General features: G+C 37.7%; 1 protein-coding gene across 4 annotated transcripts in view; it reads right to left on the reverse strand.

Annotated features, from left to right (window-relative positions):
- Nf1 (neurofibromin 1) overlaps positions 1–19076 on the reverse strand; it is a 259312-nt gene that overhangs the window by 105092 nt on the left and 135144 nt on the right. For all 4 annotated transcript variants that reach the window (XM_026780143.1, XM_026780142.1, XM_005349426.2 and 1 more), the window contains 4 exons: positions 18513–18610; positions 16800–16946; positions 15069–15215; positions 13194–13304 (listed from right to left, as the gene is read on the reverse strand). In XM_026780143.1, the coding sequence (XP_026635944.1) occupies positions 13194–13304; positions 15069–15215; positions 16800–16946; positions 18513–18610 (503 nt within the window). The remainder of the gene's footprint in view (positions 1–13193; positions 13305–15068; positions 15216–16799; positions 16947–18512; positions 18611–19076) is intronic.

A 19076-nucleotide genomic window follows, 5' to 3' on the forward strand; every position in this document is an offset into this window, starting at 1 on the left:
CCTGCCTCTGCCTCCCGAGTGCTGGGATTAAAGGTATGCACCACCACCGCCCGGCTTGCAGCATTTTTTTAAAACTCAGTCATACGCGGTTTTTAAACATAAAGCAAAGAAAACCAGCCTACAAATGACAATCCCAGAGAACTTACACAACAATGCGGACACTAAGAGAGACTTACACTGATCTACATGGGAAGTAAAAAAAGTAAAGCTCTCCTGAGTGAATTGGGAGCATGGGGACCTTGGGGGAGGGTTGAAGGGGGGAGGGAAGAGGCAGAGAGGGGAGCAGAGAAAAATGTAGAGCTCAATAAAAATTAATAAAAAAAAGGAGAGATGGCTCAGAGGTTAAGAGCACTGCCCTGCTCTTCCAAAGGTCCAGAGTTCAATTCCCAACAACCACATGGTGGCTCACAACCACCTATAATGAGGTCTTGTGCCCTCTTCTGGCCTGCAGGATTATATGCAGACAGAATATTGTATACATAATAAATTTTAAAAAATTTTTTTAAAAAGGGAAAAAATCGTGTTTCAAAAAAAACCCCAACAAACTAATAGTAAAACCAAAACCAAACCAAAAACACTTGAGGCATGATATAATCCTGGCAGCTGGAGAGATGGTTCAACGGTTAAGAACACTAGCTACCTTTCCAGAGTACCCAAATTTGATTCTCAGCACCAAAGTCAGGAGGTTCACACTATTCACAACTCCAAAGGATCTGATGCTTCTGACCTCTGAGGGCACCTGCACTCATGTGTGAAAGTTCACATGCACATACATACACATCTATACAAAACTTAAAAAATAAGAAGAATAAAATTTATGAGTTGGTTTTCTTTTTTTGGTTTCTCAAGACAGGGTTTTGCTGTAGTTTTCAAGAATAAAATTTAAAAACCAGGTATATGTAAATTAGCTTCTAAACATTAAAAATTCTATTTAAAAGGAACATGAAGCCTTGGTATAGTGATCATATACATGGTATAAGAGTTACTAACATTTTTAAAAAGAAAGGTTGATTTCATTTCAAAAAGTTGCAAACAAATACCACTTGAGGTAAGAGCCAAGTATTTTTTTTTTCCTGAGACAAAACCCCCAAAGGCCAAAAGAAAAGTTACAAGAGAGAAACCTGGCTCTGATTGGTTTCTAGAGCACTGTAACTATAATTCGGAATTCTCAAAAAGCTGATATGTAAAATTTGTGATTAGTCAGATGATTTTATTCATTGCATTCCTCCATTTTCTTAGGGGTTATAGAATAATCAATATTAAAGACATATAGAAAGCTCTGGAAATACCTCCGAAATGAGCCAATTAAATGTAATTCAAGTATGGAAACTAATTGCTTACTAATCCCCAGACCCCAGCTCTAAATACAAAAAATTTTAAAATTACAAGATTGTTTTTTCAAATTTTGTTTAATACGTGCTTATTATTTGTTATGTGTGTTTGCTTGCCAGAGTACGTGTACACACACACACACACACACACACACACACACACACACACACGTCTTGTGCATGCAGGAGTCTGCAGAGGCCAGATTCCCTGGAACTGAAGTTGCAGGTAGTTGTAAGCCACCACGTGGGTATTGGTAACCAAAGTAGATGCTTTGCCAGAGAAGCAAGTGTGAACTGCTGGGTTACATTTCTTGTCTGTTTGGTTTGAGATAGAATCTCACTATGTTGGCCTGGTTAGCCTTGTACTTACTATGTAGACAAGTCTGGCCTCCAACTCATGAATGTCCACCTCCCAGTGCCTCTTGAATGCTGGGGGTTAAAGGCAGGCATCACAATGCCCAAGGATATACAAGATTCTTAAACTAATGGTGGCTGGACCTACTTGCCATACCTTGGGCATTCTAATAAGGTCTATAGAAATCTTGTTATTAATACAATAAACCTGAAAATTTAGTATAGATCTATAGTCCTGATTGATGTGATCCACAAGACTATACAGTAAAAATACAGCTGACAGACCACAACAGACCTACAGTAGTATGATCTGGTGGAGAACCTGATTTGCAGAGCTTTGGGAACACTTGTCTTTTGGATAGTCACTGTCAATTCTGTAGAAATCTTATGAAATCATGACATTTCTTCTCAAATGGGATTCATCCCAAAATATCCTAGCAGTATATAAGTCATTCTTTAAATCTGACTTTTCCTGTATTAGCCACTGGATGACTTTCTCCACATTATGGGGCCTTGGTTTGAAAGTAGTCACTCAGCCAAACCTTTGCTCACAGTCAAATCTACATAAACCCAATCCCCTACAATTACCCTTATTGACAGGACTCTGACAAGAAAGGAACCCTAAGGAATAGGCACTGAGCAGAGAGACAGTATGTCTGCTCTTACTGATAAACAGGTCTGGGTGGCCCTGAATTCTCTAGCAGCAGACTCAGGAAGGTGTAATCTACTAACCCTTTCACTATGTTTTCAATTAACATAAAATCATAGCCCATGAGATTAACTGTTTGTGTCTTTACCCTAGAGACACAGGAAAAAGGCTTCTTTTGAGTTGCTAAACCAGCCCCAGAGGGGGGAAAAATAATACTTCTGAGTGCTGGCAGGCACCCTGCTGGAGCTGGAAGCAAAGCCTCCAAAGAAATTTCCTTTAATTCAGCTAGCAAGAGGCTGATGCAAATCAAGCACTTTCGCCTTCCTCCCTTGGCGCACAGGTTTCTATGGTTACCACAATGCTGTGTTCCCAGCCACTGGGGAAGGAAGCGGAAGTGCTCAAAAAGTGCAATATCACTGCTGCGTTATCTACAATTATTAAAACAAACTTCTAGCTTTAATTAGTTACACTTAAGAAATGTAGTTAGTATACAAAAACAACTTCTTAGAATTTTATATTGATTCTTAATTAATCCTCCTGGTGTCTGCCTGGGAGCTTCCCAGCCATGCCTCCCCCTCTAAGACTTAATGCACCTCTTTGTCAGACTTACCTATTTTTGTGATTCTGTAAAACACAAGCTTGATATTATTGTTATCACCTATAGAATTGCTAACTATCTTTGTTTGTGTATATGAACAGGCAACCTTGTGGGATGGGTAGAACAGCAAAGAGCAGCAAAGAACAGCAGAAAGAACAGCAAAGAGAAACAGCAAGGAATATTGAGGAGGAAAAATCAAAAAAGCATTAGAGAGAGCATAGAAAGAATAAATGGGACATGATAAAAGGATTTATGTGAGCTAATTTGTTTTGTTTACCCTCAGATATCTTGGCCAGTTTTCATCTGCTATAGTAATTCTTCTGAATCCTGAGAGGTTTAGTGGGGCTTAACCCCAACATAAACCTCAATACCTGATTTGAAATCCTTGGAGCAAGATGCAATTATGAATTCAGAACAGTTCAGACTTTATAAAGTACATAAGCTATAGAGAAGTAATAATTCTAGTAGGTAGAACACTCAAACTAGGATTCATGAGACTCCATAAAAAGGATAAGGGAGGGCCTAAGATAATACAAAAGGTTCATAAACATCAGTTGAAATAGAGCAGTTACCAGGAAGCAGATATAATAGAGAAGGTTGCCCAACAAAAACCATCTCATGGAGGGATGTAACTAGACCCTGGTGACCAAGAGAGCACATTCTCCACCTACCCTTTCTTTCTTCAGTCTCCTTGTATTCTCTATTGGTCAACTGGAATTCAGAGATGAGAAAAGGCCAATAGAGCTCTACACAGATCAGCCTTTCAGGTAGAAAGCAGGATAAAAAGTAGAACAATACAATATCCAGCACACAGTTAGCACAGATGGGTCTCTTATTATAAATAGGCCCCAAATATCACCAGTGATGACAACAAAAGCTTATTTATCATCTCTCTAACACCTTCTAAATCTACTGTCTTCTAGGGTTTTGGAGATGCCTTCCACTGAACCTCTGGAGAGCTAGTAAAAAATCAAAACTAGGCCTGAAAGCGATGTACATGTGCAGTTTCCTCTGGGTTGGATGTGATTATTGCCAATTTGAATCAGCACAGTGGTGATCACCCTCATGAAAATGGACCCATTAACATTCTCATGTGGAGAATGGGAAATCTCAGGAACCCCACTCCCCTACTTCAACAAGATACAAGGAGGAAGTAGTTGCTGGAGTGAGAAGAATCCAGCTTTGCAAGTTTTAGATTCATCACTGATACTAGAGTGGGCTTTGTGTGTGTGTGTACGATGCTGAAGACTGGGTCACTAATGTTCCTATAATACTATAAGCTCACTAGTTTATCAAACTCACCTTAGACAGAATACTCCTTTGGTCTGTTATTTCCCTCTTTGTCTAGAGTGAACAGAAATAGGCTCCCCAGAAAGTCACACCCCTCATGTCTTCAGAACTCAGCTACATGGTACCACTTAAGTAAAGGCTGCTAGGAATGGTATGACAATATGTTCAAAGGAGGCAAGAAGCACAAATATACTAAGTCCAAGTCTCATACCAACCCATGTAAAGTGTTTCAAATAATTTGGGTGTCAAACTTCTACTGATTCAACTTTAGATTGTCAGAGATAAATATGCATATGATCCATAAAACAGGAACTAGAAAGGAAAAGTGAGATCTTAATTTAGGCATATGACTAATTTATATTCATGATACAGTGGAAAAAAGTCAAATAACCAAATAGTTGCTACTTTAGACATTACTAATGATATCAGTTGATAGACCTGATGAAATTGATGAGTTTTCAATTAATTCCAGTGCTTATAGGCTCCTATTTATAACTACTTCCTATGCTAGAAGGTAGAGAGAATACAAAGAGTAAGAAGTGTGCCTGATCACAACAAAGCCAGAAGACAGTGGGAAGAAAAAAATCCAAACTCTGATAATTGCAAAGTCCTAAAATCACTAATTCTTCTCTATAGAATCAGGGAAGGTTCATACATTTAAAAAAGGGTACTGGCAACAGAGGCCTTCACAGAAGGAATTCTGAGCAAGGAAGGAAATAGTTCAGATGGAGTAACAATATGGAGGACTTTAAAGGCTAATGGCAAATAATTTGTTTGTTTAGGAGCAAAAGATTAATAAAAAAAGAGCAGATAATGAGAAATTCAAGGTTAGTGAACTAGCCGTTTGGCTAGATGATAAAATGCAATTAATAAATTTTGAGAAGAGCCAGGGCTATACAGTGAGAACCTAACTCAAAAAAACAAAGCAGGGGGGGGGGAGAGGGAGAGAGAGAAAGAGGGGGGGGAGAGGGAGAGAGATTATGAGAAAAACAAGAAGGACCAAATACTGACTTGAGGTAAAGCTGAGTGGTTAGAAGTACAACGATAAGTTGACTAGCCAGGCATGGCTGTTCACACTGTAATCTCAGCACTCTGTAGTTGATGAACTCAAGGCCATCTAAGATACTTAGGGAGATTCTGTATCAAAGGGGGAAAAAAGGAAAGGGAGGATGTGAGGGAGTGGAAGGGAGAGAGAGAGGGGGGGGGAAGGGAAGGGAAGGGGAGTGAGGAGGAGAGGGAGAAAGAAAGAAAGGAAGAAAGAAAGAAAGAAAGAAAGAAAGAAAGAAAGAAAGAAAGAAAGAAAGAAAGAAAAAGGATAAAGCCATAAGGTCAGGATTAGAAAAACAATTAATTATAGGACCATAGTCAGCTCAGGACAAAACATCACTACAACCATTTCAACTATATTCCCCAGAGTTAATCCTCAGAATGAGCAAGCAAGTAGGTAAGATATGGTAACAGGCATTGTCTTAGTCATCTGATATATAAAATTTACTCTGGTTGCCAAGAAGCTTCTTTTGTTTATTTCCTTTGTATGACCACAACTACCCTCCGTTAAGGGAAGCATTTGCCTATTCATTCAAAAGCAGAAAAAAATATTCACAACAGAGTAAAGTAAGAAACATGCATTGACTTGTTCTTCTGCCACTTACGCAGTGACTTCCTTGTGTGTCAACACCACTGTCCATCCTTGCTGTACTCAGTGCATGCCAGTACAGTGACTCTATTAGCAAACACAGCCCAACTTCCCTGTATACTCATCTAGGAAAAACTGACTAAAACACACGTTTCCTTTAAAGAATTTTCTTAATCTCATCAGATAGGTGTTTTAATATTCTTTTTTGTAAAAAAGCAAATTTTTTGTGAACTTAGGATCACACTATCACTTCCATGTGTAATCCTTTTAAAGTTCCACACGAACACAGTTTAACTTCTTACCTAAGAGGCTGTTTTTACCTTTACTTACCAACATTTAACCTCCTAAAATGTAAAATTCTTCAATTATTTTTAAATCTTCATCTTTAACATTCTTACTTGATTTAAAATCATGATACTCACAAAGCAAAATTATATACTCATTTAGTTGAGTCAATCCAATGAAGCAATCCATTAGGGTTTATACAGAAAGAATAACTACCGTGAGATATTCACAGGATCCTTTAAATACAGAGATTTTACAAATACTTTATTTGAATTCCTTAATCTGTCAAAGTCAGCCTGTTTACACTAGATGTTTGGAAAACACTCATTTGATTATTTTCAAAGAGGTGGGGCTTTGAGCATGTGACTGAGGTGCTGCTATATTAAACAGCACGCAGTGAATGAGAATTCTATTCCCTTTTAGAATCATTCTCCAGGATACTAAAGAAGGGCTGATTTAAAAAATCTTCAAAAATACTTCACCCAAATCAAAAGGTAATAGTAACTTGGAAGTGTTTAACTATATATTAGAATGAATTAGAACTTCTTGTATATATTCTAAAATTTAAGTTTAAGCTTTGAATTTAAAAAATGTAATATTTAATCATGGTAAGCAGGGTCCTGTTGAATTATCAGAGATGTACCAAGCAATTAGATTTGAATGCAGGCTATAAGCTGGCCTAACTTTAGAAATAGTGTTAACCCTTTGCTATAGGAATCTGCTCTGTGCTTCCATCTTCATCTGCTACAGAACACTGGACTAGGATTCAAACTTGGGCTCTAGATCTGCTCACTTTAAGACAGGAATCTCTCTGCCCCTTGTATAGACCCAGTTGTAAAATGACAGATTGATTTTAATCAATTTTACATTTCCTTCTTTTTAAAAAGCTATGAAATATCCTAATACAGCTGCTCTTCCCCACCCCTCAGCACTGGGGAATATCATTTGGTTTAGGTTATCCCGCTTCCATTTTTGGTATAAACATTTAAAAATAGTATTCTAATTTGTGACATAAGGTTAAATCTTAAAGTGCTAAACAAGAAGTCACAGAAATGTGAAGAGGAAAGAGTCACTGCTTCACTTCTAGTTCCTTTGGCAACTCTAATCTCCCAACCTGCTTTGTCCTTCCTGGCTTCCCTGCTCTTCACACTGACCCCATTCTATTGTTTCAAATGCCTCATCTAATCTAAAACTCAGAAAGCTTTTTCCTGAGTAACCTAGAGAGAAAACAGGTCTTTGTTCTATCAGGAGATGTATAGGAAAGCAGCTTACTATTTGTTTATAAATAATAAAAAAGCTTATTCATATTATATGAATATATTAAATAAACACAATTAAGGATATATGACTGTCCATGTGTTTATGAACTGAATATTAAATTTTATAATCATTTTAAAGCCAAGGAAAATGATGACCAAGCATTCATTCACCATCAGCCTGCTCCTCATAAGTGTGGGAACAATTTCAATGTCAACAACCCCAAATTCTACAGAAGACTCAAATCTTGGGATGAGCCCAGAGGACACAACAAGCCTAAGTTCTGCAACTACAACTCACCTTGGAAGCAGCCTCAACCATGGGACAACGCCTTCAGAGCTGATCTCCATGACCACTTGGCAAGGAAACACATCTTCAAGCCCCTACATAAGTATGACTGAAAAAGACTGCGGCACGGCACTCAAACCAGCGTTCAGCACTCACTCACTCTGTTTGTATAGTGCTCTTACTCTTTTGTGCATACTCAAGCAGAAATGATCTAGAACACCTGCTCATTTCAATCCTCACATTATTTGCAAAATAATAAGCACAATAAGAAAATAAAATTTATTTTAATTTACTGCTTAAGAAATTATCCTTATTCTAGTATAATTTGGGTTTCGGTCAAGTTTTGATTGTATAAATCTAAACCTTACATTAATATTATAGTTTCTTTCCTATAAGTGTAGCACCCCATTAAATGCCAAAATAAGCAAAATATCACATTTATGTTTTAAATGTAGGCAAAACCGAATCAGAACTCCAATTTTATTTTAAAGGTATGAGAAGAAATTACGTAGGAGACATTTAACCAAAGGGAAAGAAGATAGGAAATAAAGAGTGGTATGGGGAAGCTGTTTTGTATTTTACTATTTTTTTAAATATTTATTTATTATGTATACAGTGTTCTGTCTGCATGAATGCCTGCAGGCCAGAAGTGGGCACCAGATCTCATTACAGGTGGTGGTGAGTAACCATGTGGTTGTTGGGAATTGAACTTGGGTCCTCTGGAAGAGCAGTCAGTGCTCTTAACTGCTGACCCATCTCTCCAGCCCATTGTATTTTACTATTTTTAATTAAATAGACTGAAAGCACTGGTAAGGTATAAAGAATAATCTTTTACAAAACATACTCATCAGTGGAATGCTGTTTTCATGAGAGTATGATAGCAGAATACTACTGATTCAATGATAACAGTGCATTCTGAGTAAATCTTGACTTCTATTTTAAAACAGATGCTTAGAACTAAGAACTCATTTTATCTAGAGAAATGTCTCATAACTGTTTATTGGATTTTTTTTCCTTTTTTCTCTCTTCCTTTTCCTCCTCCTCCCTCTTTCTTCTTCCACCATTTTACTTCGGTCTCTCTTCTCTTGTCTCCTTTTCTTCTCCTAGACAGGGTCTCTCTGCATAGCCCCAGCTGTCCTGGAACTCACTATGTAAACCAAGTTGGACTCAAACTCACAGAGATCTTCCTGCCTCTGCCTTTTAACTAAGTGCTGAGATTAAAGAAATGTTGGCTGGATGTTTATGTTCATAGACATGGAAGGGTTTATTTACCTCAACAAACCTAGTATGCTAACAGCAACAATTCCTGTGGTTAATTGTCAGTGAGTTAGGTTAATTATCAGATAGCTAGGTTTGAGTTTTCGTTGATAGTTAAGTATTGTTAATACTACCTTAGAAGATTATTGTGAGGTTTAAACAAAATTATGTAATATGCAGTTTGTCTGATGTAAAGAAAGCATTAAATAAATGCAAGCTATAATCTGTATTAAGGAGACAAAAAAAGTTGTGAAGACCTAGAGTATCTCACAAAGGAAACTCTCCACTGAAATACTTAGATTTTACATTTTCAATTACTTACAAAACCTTTTAAAAAAGAGGTTAATGACAGAAATATAATGTTGGTCCCCTACACTCTCCAAGCACATTCACTCTCCTAAGAGAAGTAGTATCAGCAGTGTGAATGTCCCAGTGTTCTGCTTGGCAGTGTTATGTCTGGGTGCTGAACCCTGGACCTCATGCAAGGTGAACAGATGCTCTACTGTTGAACTAGACTCATGGCTCAAATGTAAACAATTAGATGTGTATAGTTACATATATTTCTCTGTACACACCCACACTACTTTGCACCTTGCAAGAAAGTGTCAGAATCAAATATAAACAATTTAATGTGTACAGTTGTTATATACATTTCTGTAAACATACACATACAAACACACTATTTTGCACCTTGTAAGGAAGTATCAGATTCATCTCTTTGGGGTCTATTTATTTGTTTGTAAGAAAAGTTCTGATGGAAGCCATGACTGGCCTCAAACTACCTATGTGTCCCATATAGGTCTTGAACTTGAAATTCCTGTTTTGGCCTTCCCAGTGCTGGAAATGCAGGCTACACCACCACAGACAGCCTTTTCTGGATCTTTTAAAGGTGCATGAAGAGAATTTCTGTTACTTCTGCCTGCTTACTTGTCCATTTTTCTTCATTTGGGTACCAGAAGCTCAATTTTCTTCTGGAAAATAAACCCTACTTTCAGCCTTGCCTTTCAGTTCATACCATGCATGTGAGCTCCAGGCATAAGCTCATGACAAGACCAAAGAGCCAAAGAGTCCATCTTCCTTGCTAAAGTGATGGATCTGGAAACTGATTATGTGACTCAACACAAACCACCAAAGCTTAAGCACTTTTGCTGAAGCTACTAGGCGAGGCATTTCCTACTGGGATTGTTAGATTGAGAGAGCACAAACCACTACTACTTGCAACCCGTTCCTGGTCTTCACGGTCACCAGCCACTCACAGGTATACATACATGCACACAACAATACATATACATATATGCACTCACACACCTACATAAAATAAAAATGAATACACTTTTAAAAAGACATTTTCAAAGTACTAGATGGTAACACTAGATCATGGCGATCCAATTTAAATTAATTAAAACCTGTATATAAGGACAGTCACTGATGAACACTGAATAGCTACATTTTGAATTACATGACATGCACTACTTGGCTTGGAGCAGCCACATCTCTATTGGCTGGTCAGCATCTAGCACGGAAAGTCTTCCTAACAATGATTCTTTTCAGTCGACCAATGTATTTCCTCTCAAGAACTTCAAGTATGCAATACTGAAGTAATAAAGTGGTCACTGGGTGAGTTAAAGTTGAAATAATACAGAAATCAGAAAAACACGCAATGGAGGTAAACACAAAGCCAAGAAACAGAGTGTATATACAGTGTTTGCAGCAGCAGTGGCTTAGTTCTGTTCATATCTGGGATGGCTCCAATGATTCATGCTTTTCTTTGGGCCCATCTTTTTCGGAAAATAAGAGAGACTTGATAGTAACCAAAGCCTAAACTAAAATACCTTAATTGTTGTATCAGATCTCACCGGTAAAAATTAAGACTTGGTGACTAACAAAGAAGATAGCAAGAAAGAAAGGGAAATATTTAAAATGACAGAAAATGGAGGGGACAATGAAAGAAAACATTGTGTGAAGATGAGGCCAATTTGACATTTAAACCTGAAACGTCTGTAGAGATTGGAATCCACAATTCAAAAATATTTCCTAATGCATCGTTGTCTAGGCCTCTGAAATACAGGAATGCCCAGAAAGGAGTCAGACTCCAGAGCTCCTTGACTAGATGACTGTACAGGTAAGGCTTACTACCAGAACGTGAGAAACAGGACCTCTCTCTGCTCTTTCTACTATGCCCATTTATCCTGGAGTTAAGCATCACATCCAGAAAAACTACAAAGGCCAGGAGGAGCTCTACTAAAGAAAAGGCACTAGGCATGGAGACACAGGACTGTAAGGCCAGCACTCAGGAGCTGAAGAGATGGCTCAGCAGTTACAAGCACTAGCTGTTTATCTAAGGATCTAGATTTGATTCCAAGATCCCACATGGAAGCTCACAGCTGGCTCTGATTTCAGCTCCAGGGGATCGGATGCCCTCTCTGGCCTCTGAAGGCACCACACAGGCCTATGACAGACAGATGACCATGTGACCATACACATTTAAAAAAAAGAAAAAAGACCAGCACCCAGGAAGCTGAGGCAGGATGATCATGAGTTATAGGTCAGTCAGGCTATTTATTGACGTCCCATTTCAAAGTATAAAGCAAAAAACAAACTAACAAACAAACAAAAAACTAAAAGTTGAAGATTTGATTTGTCAAGGTAGTATCAAAAAAGAAAACCTCCAACTTCAACATAACTTAGTTTGTTACAAAATCATACAAAAGACACGGCAGTTTAACAAGTGCACTTCCTCCTCAAAGATGAAGGGTCAGAACAGCTAATAAGAAACAGAATGGGAACCTTTCAGGCTATATAGACATAATATACAGCTGGGGACAGCCCAATGACCAATCCCACTGAAAGCCAGGTCCATCTGCTTTTTCTTAGCCTTTACAGGACCACAGAGAAGGAACACAAACTCAGTTTCCATCCTGAAGGAGGAAAAATTATCCAGCCTTCACACCTTTAACTTTTGCTACTGTGAACCACTAAGAATTCAAAGGGGCTGGGAACTGAGGCACACATCTACCTCCCTCTTCACCAGTCCTTGCTACTTAGCTATGACAGTGAAAGTCAGGATACCACGGGTAGTACTAAAGCTTAAAGTTGAAATACAAACACGGCTTATCTTAAGTGAAAAAGAAAATTTGAGAAAGAGCAACTGAGACAAAAACAGAATTTCATGGAACGATAAGGGTTTTTTTCCCCTCCCAATTTTTTGGGGGGAGGAGGAAGGGAGGTGTCTCTTTTTGAGATAGGGTCTCACCCTTTAGCCCAGGTGGCTTTCTAACTCAACACAATGCTCCTGCCTCAGACTTCTGAGTACTGTAATTAGAAATGTACCAGTACAATTGGCTAGAATAATGTTCCTTAAAAAGGATGGCAAAGATAAATTCGATTTTCTGTAACTTTCTGTTCCTTAGTTCCCCAGTGCTCTGAACAGCTGAGTAATTAAACAAGTTCCATATCTTCCATCCTCTGTTTTTCTCCTACTTTGTAGGATTTCTCAACTACTGCCAGGTTTTTGCTATCATAACCATTAAGCAAATTAACACAATTACTCAATTTCTGTTAATCTTGGGAAACTCAGGTAGACTACGTCTCATAGCTGCTGGGCTATCCTTGGCATTCCCACATTTCCAGCTGCTGAGTAGCATCACTCCATCAAACTGCAGCCTCCTGAGTTATGCCTCAAATGAGAAGAAGAGACCAACCAAGTACCACCACACAAGTTTTCACATGGCAGGAGAGGCAATGCAAGTCCATTGCCATGGAGAAGGAGAAGCTCACAGCATGGCTAAGGACATCATAGCCTATTTTCTAAGCCACTCCAGTCCATCTTTACATCCATTTCCAACAGCTCTTGGAGTTATTTTTGCAATCATCCTAATGCAGTCTCACACAATATATTGCTAAGAATTCTCAGAAACAGGCTCAAGTTTTTCTTCTTAAAAGAGGGAAGTTCCAATTGTTGTGTTACAAATATTATGAAATCAGAATATACCTGAAAACAAAGTAAGGTTCTTTCTGTTAACTGTGTTAACTCCCGTGGTGGTATTTTACTCTGAGGCACAAGAGAGACAACAGTGTGAACTGAATAGTCTGAAACCTAACAGTGAGCAGCATTTTAGAACAAGATGGCTGACTATCCAAGGAAGTGTATCTTTAAAGGATATTAATTCAAATAGGAAAAAACATAAATCCAACCACTTCTTTTCATTTGAAAAACCCTATTAAAAGAGACTACAACATATCTCTTACCTCCGTGCAACATAATAAAAAATAGGATTCCCAGCTTTGGAAGTACCAGCTTGGTAGAAGATGCTTAGCGTTTTCAAAGCCTTGAATTCTTCTTTCTCATGGACCTGATGCCTAAAGAAAGATCAGAGTGAAACAGAGGCTTTACACAGATTGCTGAGCAGCTAAAAAAACAAAGGATTAATCAATAGTAACATTAAAGGATAATAAAATACTGGCAAGGCAACAGGTTTTCTGAAGGGTAAAATGTCAAGGTATTGTCCTGAGTCATGAGAGCTTTCATGGGGTTACCTAACAATACTGCTGGGTAAGGAGAGAGTCCAGGATTACCTTTTACTCGTGGTATATTTTTTCCCCAGATAAAAGGTTTTGGGGGTCTTTCCCCATGCCCCTGCAAGTTCTCCTGTCCCCTGTGTTTTCTTCTTTGATTTGTATTAAATGTATCTTCACAAACATCCTTTTCCTGATGATTACTCAGCTTTTATTTTAGTCCACCTTAGTATCCCTGGTTAGAAATACTTTTTTCACATTAAATTCCTCTAAGTACTGAAATAAAGTTCTGAAAGAGCATGGCTTAATTTTGATATATTCTGCTGAAACTCTGTGTGATTCTTTTGTAAGTTTTAAATAATTTATAAACCCTAGGATATGAATGAAAAATTCATACCCATTATTCTCCACTGATATACTATCTCTGCCTAGTCTCACTACATGTGGCTTCTGTAATACTAGATATACATTGGATTGGATCCTCTAAGTCTATCTTCCCTTTCCCTTGCCTCCTCTCTTTCTAAAACAAGGTCTTACTACTATATAACTTAAATTTTGTAAATTAACTTCTGAATATCAGATGAGAGTGTTTTCTTTCTGCTTTCAGCACATACTATGAATAGAACAACCAACTCACAGGCCCAATGTAGCATTTGTAAAAAGATACATATTTAGCAAACATCAATTGTGTGTCTAACAGTGAGAATCTCTAAGTTCACAGATTAGATCCCTCTAAATGAGGTGCAAAAACAAACGTCCACAGAAACATTTGTTGAAATATAGAATGTACTGTGTTTTCTGAGTCTTACTCTAAAAGAGGTTAAAAATCATTAACTTTTTGTGTGTGTGTGTGGGAGGGGGTTGGTTTTTTGAGATAGGGTTTCTCTGTGTAACAGTCCTGGTTGTCCTTGAACTCATTCTATAGATTAGGCTGTCTTCAAAATCACTGAGACCCGACTGCCTCTGTCTCCTAAGTTCTGAAATTAAAGGTGTGAGCTACTACCACCTGGCAAAACCATTAACTTCTTAAAGGATTCAAAAAATAATTGTATGATAGAAAAATTTATAATTTAGATTTAAAAAAACATGAATCAAGTGTGAATCTAGGTCAATCAAGTTGTATGTATTTTCGAAGTGTAATATGAAAATAATGTTTTTTTTTTAAATAATGTTATCTATATGTTCTTGAAAGCATTAAATGAAAAACATGTCAAAGAGAGTCAGCGGGATGTCTCAGCAACTAAAAGTACTTGTCATGTTTGACAATCTAAGCTTGACCCCTGAGACACATGGAAGGAAAGGAATGACTCCCATAGGGTGTTCTCTGACTTCACATACTAAGTGTGGGCAAGGGCACACTAGCGCACACAAACAAATGAGCTTTAAAAAAAAAAAAAACCACAAAAACTTATTAAAGCTAGATGAGAAGCTATCATTTGGTAAGACATCATTCTTTTTATAAGAAAATCAACATATAGAAGCAAATAAAACATGGTTATATAAATGCAATACAAGCATATTTAATAAGAGATCTGGTGGTAAATTTTGTTTCTCAACCCCCACCCCACCCCACCCCCGATACAATCATCTTTTAAAGTTGTGTTTTACCTGGTCATAAATTCTTCAAACTTTGAACTGGTAAGGTTAAGGCTGGACCAGTGTGTATCTGCCACAGGCTTATGCTCTGGAGGACCCAAGTATGCAAGAAGTGTGGCCATCTTATCAAAAGGTCTTCTTCCAACAGCTTTATGATCCCTAGCAACAACAGACAATGCTTAAGAAATGGTACTTCACACTACCTGGGCAGCCTACCACTCCTTAGACCATCACTTGTTGCTGTTCTTTTAACTACTTATTCCTTGCAGATTTGTAAGCAGTACTGAAAGATGTCAGTATCTGAGTTCTGGGATCATACCTGTGATACCAGCTCAAAAGTATATGTTTTAAAAGATTTATTTTATTTTTTTATGTATGCATATGTATGTATGAGGCCAGAAGCGGGTTTCAGATCTTCTGGAGCTGGAATTAAGAGACAGTTGTGAGGTACTTGACATGGGTGCTGAGAACAAACTTGGGTCTTCTGGAAGAGCAGCATGGTGGTGTGAGTAAGAATGGCCCCACAGGCTCATAGATTTGAATACTTAAGAGTTCTTGCTCTCTCCTTCTTTCCCTCCATCAGCAAATAAAATGTTAGAAAGACCTGTTATATCAAAATTTCATGATGTTCAAGTTAGCTGGCACACATGGAACTGTCAAATCACTGACTATATTTTCATACTTGAAATATCATTTTGTAAAAAGCACATTTAAAAAAAAATCTTAGCATCAAACTGCAAATATGTATTCAAATCAAAGAGAAGAGAATGTTCATCTTTAAAAATTCCAGGTTAAGCCGGGCGATGGTGGCGCACGCCTTTAATCCCAGCACTGGGGAGGCAGAGATAGGCGGATCTCTGTGAGTTCGAGACCAGCCTGGTCTACAGAGCTAGTTCCAGGACAGGCTCCAAAGCCACAGAGAAACCCTGTCTCGAAAAAAATAAAATAAAATAAAATAAAATAAAAATTCCAGGTTATTTTGTTGTCACAAGGATGAAGCACTTCCTTTTTGTATTTTAGTGGAACATGTCAGTCATGTCCATGCCTACTTTGTAATTCATAAAGGATTAAAGAGTCTTTCCTTTTAAACTCCCATTTCCTAACTGTTTAGCTATAGTGTTATGGTCTCTGCCTTTCTCACAAACAAGCACATTATTTTTTTAATTGGCACCTAAGGGAACCTCTAGAGACAGAAACAGAGTCTTTTACAACCCTATAACTAAAAAAGCAATTAACTCTCAGAAAGGACAGCATGTAGTTTATACCACAAGAGGCTTTGACTAAAACAGACAATAAAATAATTTTAGTTACTGGCTCTGTTTTCTCTCTTTCACATTCTCTATCTCACTCTTTTGCATCCCTTCTCTCTTTTGAGACAGGGTCTCACTGTGTAACCCTGACAAGCCTGAAACTCTCTATGTAGACCATCCAGTCTGGCCTCAGATTCCCCGCCTCTGCTTCCCGAGTGCTGGGATTAAAGAGCACAGCGCCATGGCTGTCTGACTCAGTACTTCCTACACAAAGCTTTCTTTACATACACTTAATAGCATCACAAGCTTTACAGCAACAGCAGTGCTGTTGATCTTTTAACACAAGTTGGTTTTTGCAATGTATGTATGTAATCTGCATTTCTCTTTTCAAATCACAATTCTTAAGGCAAAAAGCTGCCTTTATTCAAGATCAATAATTTTATTAATTCAATTTAAACTAAATGTTTATTCCCGCCCCCCCCCCCAAACATACCTGTTGCTGGAAAGATACTGGCCAATTTTCTCCTGATTGTTCCAAAGCAGCCGATGTAAAGCAAGCACATTACCATCACTGATGAAGGAAAGACTATGATTTACAGCATCACTTGTGGGACAATCTGATGCTATATCAAGAAAAAACCTGCAAAAATGCAAAACCATTAGAGCTTTTAACACTAGGTATACTCAAGCTCATCTATGCACTAAACTTATATAGAGTATAGAAACGGGACAGTGACTGAAAATGTGGAGGGCTTATGCCCACAGTAACTGTCCCTAAACCAAATAAGAAGCACAAGGAGAAAGTTGGCTTTCCATTTCTGATACTCATTTTCTACGTCAGCATCAAAGTAGGCTCCAAAAGTAGAACAACAAATTTAGATGAATAAAATCTGGAAATGGGTTAGTATCGTAAAGATAAAGAAATGAAAGACTAGGTAAAGACCTCTCTTAAAGTCACACTGCCTGCCTGTCAGAGACAGGACTGGAACTTTGGTTCTTCTAAGTTTCCGTGAGTAGTCACGAAGTTATTTTCTACCTGAAAATAGCACTTACTTTTCCCTCCAACAGTCTATAGCTCCAATTTCTTAGCAGAAAGGCTAGAAAGAGTGAGCGGCTGCAGAAGGCCAGGGTACATATCAGTGACATCAGCTAGGTTTCACATGGTGGAAAGCGACTTCGGGGCACCAACATCTTCACAAAGCACATGAATTACCTTTTGCCAGATAATCTTTCTTTAAGAGCAACTCTGGCAAATATAGTACTACCCTGAGGTTACAAATAATCCAACAAGGGATGGAGAGATGGTTCAGTGGTTAAGAGAACTGACTGCTCTTCCAGAGGTCCTGAGTTCAATTCCCAGCAATCACATGGTGGCTCACAACCATCTGTAATGAGGTCTGGTGCCCTCTTCTGTCATGCAAGCATACATGGAAGGAATGTTGTATACATAATAAATAAATAAATCTTTAAAATAAGTAAAAAAAACCAAACAAACAAATAATCCAACAATTCAGAAAATGAAAGTGAAGAATTAGTTATGGAAATCCAGCAGAGAAATATTCTAAAGTCTTAAAACCTCAACAGTTATTTGTTTCTCCATCACAAAATCTTCTGGCTTTGCATTGTTTGGCTTAAAGAGAATTGTTTTAAATTCAGATAAACTTCTAAGCTTAAGAAAAAAAAAGTATTACCACCAAAACCATTCTAATATATTATCTGCATAATTTGGTTTTAGTTTTTTCTTTACATTTTATGATGTAAATTTATTATGCATCTAAAATGCAGTATTCTGTCTGCATATGTGCCTGCAGGCCAGATGAGGACACCAGATCCTATTACAGATGGCTATGAGCCACCACATGGTTGCTGGGAATTGAACTCAGGACCTCTGGAAGAGCAGCCAGTGCTCTTAACCTCTGAGCCATCTCTCTGGTCCCTGGTTTTACTTTTTAATAAACGAAATCTGAACCCATTCTGAAGCAATGCCAAAGTTAGGAAATGCCAATAATTCCTCTCAGTTTCCAAAGACGGAAACTACCTTGAAATTAAGAATATACAGATTTTACAATGTCTCTTATACTGGAATGAGACAAAATATGTTCTTAATCTAGAAAGGACAGGGGATTAAAATCATACACAAGAATTTCATGTAGACCAGATACACAGACTGGAGTGAAATGGAAGCATGGCAAACAAGGTTTCATACCTTCGTGCCAAGTCAAAGTTGCTTTTCACAAAATCATTAAAAGGCCTCATATGCTCTTCTTTTGTGAACAGGACATGATTGGCAATGCTCTGAAGTATCTAAATAATCAAACAGGATTATGAGTAATCAGATTATTTGCTATATTAAATCTGTATATTAATAGTCATTATAATTTTCCATTGATAATTCTACTGGTAGTTCAAATAATTTATTCCTTAGTGTAAAAAAATTACCCTAGATAGCACTCTGAAATACAAATAGAAATATTAGTATATATACATGTTACATATATAAAATATGTATATAAAATTATAAAATATATTTTTAAATATCTCTATATTGTATATGTATATGTGTGATATGTGCATGTATGAATGTTTGTCTGCATGTGTGTGAGTTGGCAGATGCATGCATGCATGTGGAGGCCAGAGTTTGACACTGAATGTTTCCTTCCATCATTCTCCACCCTCCACAAAACCTTGAGTATTTGGATTCGGTTAGTCTAGCTAGGTGATTGCTCCAGGGATCCTGTTCCTGCCTCTAGTGCTGGGATAACAGGCTGAA

The sequence above is a fragment of the Microtus ochrogaster genome, chromosome 7 (assembly GCF_000317375.1).
Source record: "Microtus ochrogaster isolate Prairie Vole_2 chromosome 7, MicOch1.0, whole genome shotgun sequence".
NCBI classification, from domain to species: Eukaryota; Metazoa; Chordata; class Mammalia; order Rodentia; family Cricetidae; genus Microtus; species Microtus ochrogaster.